The sequence below is a fragment of the Myotis nattereri genome (assembly GCF_964212035.1).
Source record: "Myotis nattereri genome assembly, chromosome: 11".
Taxonomy (NCBI): domain Eukaryota; kingdom Metazoa; phylum Chordata; class Mammalia; order Chiroptera; family Vespertilionidae; genus Myotis; species Myotis nattereri.
The window spans coordinates 3,941,295-3,950,236 of record NC_138086.1 but is presented as its reverse complement, the minus strand read 5'-3'; the positions used below and the strand labels follow the sequence as shown (position 1 = coordinate 3,950,236).

The window sequence follows — 8,942 nt, the reverse complement described above, 5'->3', positions numbered from 1 at the left end:
GGGTGCCGACCCCAAAGTGCCGGGCAGGTGTAACAGGGGCCGCAGAGAGGGAAGAGGGCGGTGATCCGGGTGCTTGTGGTCCATCAGGACACGGACCTGCTCTGACCCAGGGGCCGTGAGGGCAAGGCCAGGGAAGAGCCGCCACCTACCTTCTCCCCCCACCCCTTGCAGGGGACCTGCCACACTTCCCTGACTTGCAGGAGTAGAGACTTCCCACATGGGCAGAGTGGACACCCCAACATCTGCCCTCCCCGGCCATGCTACCTCCCCATGTGGCCCGGGGCCTCCACTTGCTCAGGGTCTGGGGTATGGTCTGGGCAAACCTCCCTCAGGCCCAAGGCCCACGGGACTCGAGACGGAGCCGGTGACACGCGCTGAGTGGCTGGAAGGAGTGAGGCTGGGCTGGTTTCCTGCCGAGAGTGGCTGGTGGACTGCGTGGCCACCTTCGCAGGCCAGTCGTCCCAGCCTGTCCTTGGGCTCATGCGCGGCATCTTGGGATGGCAGACCGTGCTGGTGTCCAGCGAGAACAACAGGGACAAACACATGGGCCTCAGTCCTGAGTCAGCCACACCGTCCTGGCCACCCAATCCCAAGTGTCTCCGAACGTCCCTCTCCTTCCTTTGGACACACGTGTCCACACTGATCCCCTGACGCACTCTCTCCCCAAGTCCCGCCCTCGGTCCCGTTGCCCAGGTGCCCCCTCCGCTGTGCCTCTGTGACGGCACTCCGGCCATCAGCGCCTCCCTGAGAAGGAAATGAACCTGCATGGGCCTCGGCGTCACCAGATGGCCGCAGCTGCTGGAGCCAGCAGGCAGGGAAGGGAGAGCAGCAGCCGCCCGGGGCCCGCCTTCCACGTGCTCGCCCACACAGCCTGGCTCCAACCCTGAGCGCCCTCTCTCCATGGGTGACCTTGAGCTAGTGGTGCACGCCCTGCGAGCCTCGGCTCTTCACTTGTGAGGTGTTAGCAGCAGTGCTCCACTCAGCAGGGGTGAGAGGATGGTCGCCACGAGGCGAGGACTTGGTGAACCCGTGGTCCATGGGCATGCGCCTCACAGATGGGATCCCGAGGCCGTGTGGGCAGCAGGTGCATGGAGACTGGGTGAGCCCTCAACCTCGGCCCGTTCACCATTCTGCCTCCTTCCCCAGCCCAGCCCACTCATCCATCCCAGCAATGACCTCTGCCCGTCCATCCATCCCAGCGCTGACCTCTGCCCGTCCACCCATCCCAGCGCTGACCTCTGCCCGTCCATCCATCCCAGCGCTGACCTCTGCTCAACCATCCATCCCAGCGCTGACCTCTGCCCGTCCACCCATCCCAGCGCTGACCTCTGCCCGTCCATCCATCCCAGCGCTGACCTCTGCCCGTCCACCCATCCCAGCGCTGACCTCTGCCCGTCCATCCATCCCAGCGCTGACCTCTGCCCGTCCACCCATCCCAGCGCTGACCTCTGCTCAACCATCCATCCCAGCGCTGACCTCTGCCCGTCCATCCATCCCAGCACTGACCTCTGCCCGTCCACCCATCCCAGCGCTGACCTCTGCTCAACCATCCATCCCAGCGCTGACCTCTGCCCGTCCACCCATCCCAGCGCTGACCTCTGCCCGTCCACCCATCCCTGTGCTGACCTCTGCCCGTCCACCCATCCCTGTGCTGACCTCTGCCTGTCCACCCATCCCAGCGCTGACCTCTGCCCGTCCATCCATCCCAGCGCTGACCTCTGCCCGTCCATCCATCCCAGCGCTGACCTCTGCCCGTCCACCCATCCCAGCGCTGACCTCTGCCCGTCCATCCATCCCAGCGCTGACCTCTGCCCGTCCATCCATCCCAGCGCTGACCTCTGCCCGTCCACCCATCCCAGCGCTGACCTCTGCCCGTCCATCCATCCCAGTGCTGACCTCTGCCCATCCACCCATCCCAGCGCTGACCTCTGCCCGTCCATCCATCCCAGCGCTGACCTCTGCCCGTCCATCCATCCCAGCGCTGACCTCTGCCCGTCCACCCATCCCAGCGCTGACCTCTGCCCGTCCATCCATCCCAGCGCTGACCTCTGCCCGTCCATCCATCCCAGCGCTGACCTCTGCCCGTCCACCCATCCCAGCGCTGACCTCTGCCCGTCCATCCATCCCAGCGCTGACCTCTGCCCATCCACCCATCCCAGCGCTGACCTCTGCCCGTCCATCCATCCCAGCGCTGACCTCTGCCCGTCCATCCATCCCAGCGCTGACCTCTGCCCGTCCATCCATCCCAGCGCTGACCTCTGCCCGTCCATCCATCCCAGCGCTGGCCTCTGCCCGTCCATCCATCCCAGCAATGACCTCTGCCCGTCCATCCATCCCAGCGCTGACCTCTGCCCGTCCATCCATCCCAGCGCTGACCTCTGCCCGTCCATCCATCCCAGCGCTGACCTCTGCCCGTCCATCCATCCCAGCGCTGACCTCTGCCCGTCCATCCATCCCAGCGCTGACCTCTGCTCAACCATCCATCCCAGCGCTGACCTCTGCTCAACCATCCATCCCAGCGGTGACCTCTGCCCGTCCATCCCAGTGCTGCCCTCTGCCCGTCCATCCATCCCAGCAATGACCTCTGCCCGTCCATCCCAGTGCTGACCTCTGCCTGTCCATCCCAGCGCTGACCTCTGCCTGTCCATCCATCCCAGCAATGACCTCTGCCTGTCCATCCCAGCGCTGACCTCTGCCCGTCCATCCATCCCAGCGCTGACCTCTGCCTGTCCATCCATCCCAGCGCTGACCTCTGCCTGTCCATCCCAGCGCTGACCTCTGCCTGTCCATCCATCCCAGCAATGACCTCTGCCTGTCCATCCCAGCGCTGACCTCTGCCTGTCCATCCATCCCAGCAATGACCTCTGCCTGTCCATCCCAGCGCTGACCTCTGCCCGTCCATCCATCCCAGCAATGACCTCTGCCTGTCCATCCATCCTAGCGCTGACCTCTGCCTGTCCATCCCAGCGCTGACCTCTGCCTGTCCATCCATCCCAGCAATGACCTCTGCCTGTCCATCCCAGCGCTGACCTCTGCCTGTCCATCCCAGCACTGACCTCTACCCATCCATCCATCCCAGCGCTGACTGCCGGAAGCTGGACCACCCTTGCTGCTTGACACAGTCGCTGCAGGGAAGAAACATCTGCACAGCTTATGTTTCAAGGGACCTGGCGTATATGGCATATGTTGCTCCCCCTCTTAACGCTATGTATTTTAAACAGGACCACCTCCCCGAGAAAGGTTGTTTCCCCAGGTGAGGATTTTCCCCTGAAGTTAGGGAGGGAATAAAACCCCTTAACTAAGTGCCAGGTGGGTAATTAATCACTTTAACTATGAATAATCACGCTTAAGCTACATAATCTTTACTTAGAATAATCTCCTTCAGTTACTTTCTTGTAGCTTAATAGAACAATAGAGTAGTGACCTTGGAATGGAGATAAGAAACGCCCTAACCTTTGGAATAGAATTGATAGGATTAAAATCAACTGGTATAAATACAGATGTAACAAGACAATAAACACCGAACCTGGCTGGAGATCCTGGCTGGAGAACCTGGCTAGGGATGCGTTCCCTGCGGGACTGTGAAGGCTGAGCTTTCCGGGCCAGAGGTCCTTGCCCTGCGTGGAGAGGCAGCCGCAGCCGGTCCCCCGGGAAGTGCGTCGGGCTCACCGTTGCTCGGAGCGGGCCTTTCTTCCCCACTGCCGCGGAGGGCGAGTGCTGCCATTGCAGCTCCAGCTCAGCCCAAGAAAGTGGTGGCCCCTACGGCATCCCAGATCAACACGGAGTTCGTGACCCAGTTGACATGTAAGTACTGGTCTCCCCATATCAAGAAAAAAATCACCTTTTGATATAAAGGAAGGGCGAGAGAGAGAACCATCAATGTGAAAGGGACTCATCCATCTGTTTCCTTCCATACACGCCCAGCTGGGGATTGAACTTGCAACTTAGGTCATTGAAGATATATATGAAAAAGAGATTGTCAATTCAAGGTTCGCCATCAGAAAGATAATGCTCTTGGAATTTAGCCAGTACCCTGAACATTACCTGTGGATGAATTATTCTCCGGACATGTCCAGCAAGGCCTATTTAATGTCCATCTGTTCTATGGTGAATGAGAAGTTCAGAGAAAATGTCCCTGCATGGGAGACTTTCAAGGAGAAGCCAGACCACTTCCCATTCTTTTTCAAGTGCATCTTGAAAGCAGCATTGGCTGAAACTGAAGGTGAATTTTCACTCCATGAACAGACAGTCTTATTGCTTTTTCTTGATGACTGCTTCAATAGTTTGGAAGTAGACTTGATACGAACTCAAGTACAGCAGCTTATCTCCCTCCCAATGTGGATGGGCTTACAGCCTGCACGCTTGGAATTAGAATTAAAAAAGACACCTAAGCTAAGAAAATTCTGGAACTTGATTAAAAAGAACGATGAAAAGATGGATCCAGAAGCAAGAGAACAAGCCTATCAAGAAAGAAGATTTCTCTCACAGCTCATCCGGAAGTTTATCTCCGTGCTGAAGTCAGTCCCACTTTCCGAACCTGTCACTATGGACAAAGTTCATTACTGTGAAAGATTCATTGAACTTATGATTGATCTAGAGGCCCAATTCCCCACAAGGCGCTGGCTTAATACCATCCTGGACGACTCTCACCTTTTGGTTCACTGCTACCTTTCCAACCTTGTTCATAGGGAAGAGGATGGCCGTCTTTTTTCCCAGCTTTTGGACATGCTTAAGTTCTATACTGGTTTCGAGATTAATGACCAGACTGGAAACGCTCTGACAGAGAACGAGATGACTACCATTCACTATGATAGAGTCACTTCTCTACAGAGAGCTGCTTTTGCACATGTCCCTGAACTCCATGGTTTTGCCCTTTCAAATGTGGCAGAAGTAGATACTCGGGGATCCTTGGTCAAGTTCTTTGGACCTCTTAGTTCAAATACACTCCACCAGGTGGCATCGTACCTCTGCTTGCTACCAACTCTTCCTAAAACCGAAGACACAACTTTTGATAAAGAATTTCTTCTAGAATTGCTGGTATCTCGTCATGAATGTCGAATTTCTCAGATTCAGCAGTTGAACCAGATGCCTTTGTATCCAACTGAGAAAATCATATGGGATGAAAATACTGTCCCAACTGAGTACTATTCAGGGGAAGGTTGTCTTGCTCTTCCCAAGCTAAATTTGCAGTTTTTGACTCTTCATGATTACCTCCTAAGGAACTTTAATCTCTTCCGCTTAGAATCAACTTAGGAAATTAGGCAGGACATCGAAGACTGTGTCAGCAGAATGGAGCCTGGGCGGTCTGAATATGGCGGTGTGGTATTTGGTGGCTGGGCGCGAATGGCTCAGCCCATTGTGGCTTTCGCTGTGGTTGAGGTTGCCAAACCCAACATAGGCGAAAACTGGCCAACCCGAGTTCGTGCAGATGTCACCGTCAATCTCAGTGTTAGAGATCACATCCAAGACGAGTGGGAAGGCCTTCGTAAGCATGATGTGTGCTTTTTAATTACTGTGCGTCCCACAAAACCGTATGGTACCAAGTTTGACCACAGGAGAACTTTTATTGAGCAGGTTGGCCTGGTTTATGTCCGAGGCTGTGAAATCCAGGGCATGCTGGATGATAAAGGACGTGTCATCGAAGACGGACCCGAACCCAGACCCAATCTTAGAGGAGAGTCAAGGACATTTAGAGTGTTTTTGGATCCAAACCAGTATCAACAAGACATGACCAATACTATACAAAATGGAGCAGAAGATGTGTATGGAACTTTCAATATAATAACGAGGAGAAAACCAAAAGAAAATCACTGTAAGGCTGTGCTGGAGACGATTCGGAACCTGATGAACACGGACTGCGTGGCACCTGCCTGGCTGCGTGACATCATTTTAGGTTACGGGGATCCAAGCAGTGCACATTATTCCAAAATGCCCAATCAGATCGCCACCCTCGATTTCCACGACACATTTCTCTCCATTGAGCATTTGAAAACCAGCTTCCCTGGTCATCATGTGAAAGTAACTGTGGGTGACCCAGCTCTGCAGATCCCCCCTTTCAGGATAACTTTTCCAGTAAGAAGTGGGAAAGGGAGGAAGAGGAAAGCCATGGATGGGGAAGATGAAGACACTGAAGAGGCCAAGACCTTAATTGTTGAACCTCATGTTATTCCTAATCGGGGTCCTTACCCTTACAACCAGCCCAAGCTTAATACAAATCAGTTCACGCAAACACAGATAGAGGCCATCTGTGCTGGAATGCAGCCTGGGCTAGCTATGGTTGTGGGCCCACCGGGCACAGGAAAAACAGGCGTGGCGGTTCAGATCATATCCAATATATACCACAATTTCCCAGAGCAGAGAACCCTGATTGTTACTCATTCCAATCAGGCCCTGAACCAGTTGTTTGAGAAAATCATGGCTTTAGACATTGACGAGCGCCACCTCCTGCGTCTTGGTCATGGAGAAGAAGAGCTGGAGACAGAAAGATTTCAGCAGGTATGGAAGAGTTAGCTATGTCCTGGCTCGGAGAATAGAACTTTTAGAAGAAGTCAAACGATTGCAAAAAAGCCTAGGGGTGCCAAGGGATGCTTCATATACTTGTGAAAGAGCAGGCTACTTCTTCTTATATCAGGTAACGTCTCGCTGGGAAGAATATATCAGCGAAGTGAAAAATGAAGGTGACACATCTCCAGATGTCACGGAAGTCTCCGCGTTCTTCCCTTTCCATGAATACTTTGCAAATGCTCCTCAACCCATTTTTAAAGGTCGGTCTTATGAAGAAGATATGGGAATTGCTGAAGGATGTTTCAGGCATATTAAAAAAATCTTTACTCAGCTTGAGGAATTCAGGGCCTCTGAACTGCTTCGAAGTGGACTGGACAGATCTAAATACCTTTTGATGAAAGAAGCCAAAATCATCGCCATGACCTGTACTCATGCGGCCTTAAAACGACATGATTTAGTCAAGTTAGGTTTCAAGTATGACAACATTTTAATGGAGGAGGCTGCTCAGATCCTGGAGATAGAAACGTTTATACTGCTTCTTCTACAGAATCCTCAGGATGCTGTTAGCCAACTGAAACGATGGATTATGATTGGTGATCATCACCAGTTACCTCCGGTCATTAAGAACATGGCCTTTCGGAAGTATGCCAACATGGAGCAGTCTCTCTTCACTCGCTTCGTCCGGATTGGAGTTCCTACTGTGGACCTCGATGCCCAAGGGAGAGCCAGGGCAAGCTTGTGCAACCTGTACAACTGGCGATACAAGAAACTAGGCAACTTGCCCCACGTGCAGCTCTTGCCGGAGTTTAGCACAGCAAATGCCGGCTTGCTGTATGGCTTCCAGCTCATCAATGTTGAAGATTTTCAGGGAGTGGGAGAGTCTGAGCCTCATCCTTACTTTTACCAGAACCTTGGGGAGGCAGAATATGCAGTGGCACTCTTTATGTATATGTGTTTACTTGGCTACCCTGCTGACAGGATCAGTATTCTAACAACTTATAATGGGCAAAAGCATCTTATTCGTGACATTATCAATAGACGATGTGGGAGCAATCCATTGATTGGAAGACCAAATAAGGTGACAACTGTTGACAGATTTCAAGGTCAACAGAATGATTATATTCTTCTTTCTCCAGTACGAACCAGGGCAGTGGGCCATCTGAGGGATGTTCGTCGCTTAGTGGTGGCCATGTCTCGAGCCAGACTTGGACTTTATATCTTCGTCAGAGCATCCCTCTTCCAAAACTGTTTCGAACTCACTCCAGCTTTCAGCCAGCTCACAGCCCGCCCACTTCATTTGCATATAATTCCAACAGAACCTTTCCCAACCTGTAGGAAGAATGGAGAGGGGCCATCTCATGAAGTACAGGTAATAAAGAATATGCCCCAAATGGCAAACTTTGTGTACAACATGTACATGCACCTCATACAGACCACCCATCACTATCATCAGACTTTATTGCAGTTACCACCTGCTATGGTAGAAGAAAGTGAGGAAGTTCAAAGCCAGGAAACAGAAATGGAAACAGAAGAAGAGGGCATGCTCACTCAGGCTGACATCCCCTGTCTAACAGATGCCAGCGTCAGTCACGAACTGTTGGCCTCTCAGGCTGAGGCCACCCCCGGTGAGATGGAGGCCACCCCTGGTCGGGCAGGGACTGGTTCCAGTCCAGAAGCCACCTCTGCTGTCTCCGAAGTCACTGCTGCTGCGGCTGGCCCCGAGGCTGTGCCCACAGAGGCTGGCACCCAGCAAGATGCCACATCTGCCCCAAAGACTAAATAGCCAATGCTAGCCTTTCTTAGGGAGGACATTTCATCTGTAAAGTCAAAGTAAAGTTACTTTTTGTATTTTGGGGGGGGGGGAGGGGGGAGAAAAGAGAACCTGGCTATGATGATCACCTGAACGCTGTCTCCGTGTCATTCCTTCTTCGCCGACTCTGTCCACACCTTGGGGAACCCCCGGACCTGCTGGGGAGGCTGCACAATCCCTTCAGCTTCAGAAGGAGGCAGCACCGCTATTTCCCTGTAAATGCACCTTCATGGTCTGGCTTCCCTGCATTTCCCTTTAGCAGCGGTTCTCAACCTGTGGGTCGCAACACCTTTGGGGGTCGAACGACCCTTTCACAGGGGTCGCCTAAGACCATCGGAAAACACATATATAATTACATATTGTTTTTGTGATTAATCACTATGCTTTAATGATGTTCAATTTGTAACAATGAAATTGGGGGTCATCACAACATGAGGAACTGTATTAAAGGGTCGCGGCGTTAGGAAGGTTGAGAACCACTGCTTTAGGGGTTGGGATTTTAGCATCTGATTGAGAAGCTCTAAGTACAATACACACGGCTCAGACTTTTAAGATCCACTGAACCAAGCGTTCCTCTTGGGCCCTTCAGCGAGTCAGCCAGCACAGCTGAGTGCTGACTGCACTGGGG

General features: G+C 53.0%; 1 protein-coding gene across 1 annotated transcript; it reads left to right on the top strand.

Moving 5' to 3' along the window:
- Window positions 1-3,562: 3,562 nt before the first annotated feature.
- On the top strand, window positions 3,563-8,287 carry LOC308527284 (RNA helicase aquarius-like; the record flags this gene model as incomplete). Its single annotated transcript, XM_081102624.1, is given in 6 exon segments — window positions 3,563-3,581; window positions 3,730-3,830; window positions 3,832-3,855; window positions 3,949-5,250; window positions 5,254-6,479; window positions 6,481-8,287. Coding segments are annotated over 6 exon segments (4,479 nt in total).
- Between the last annotated feature and the right edge of the window lie 655 nt (window positions 8,288-8,942).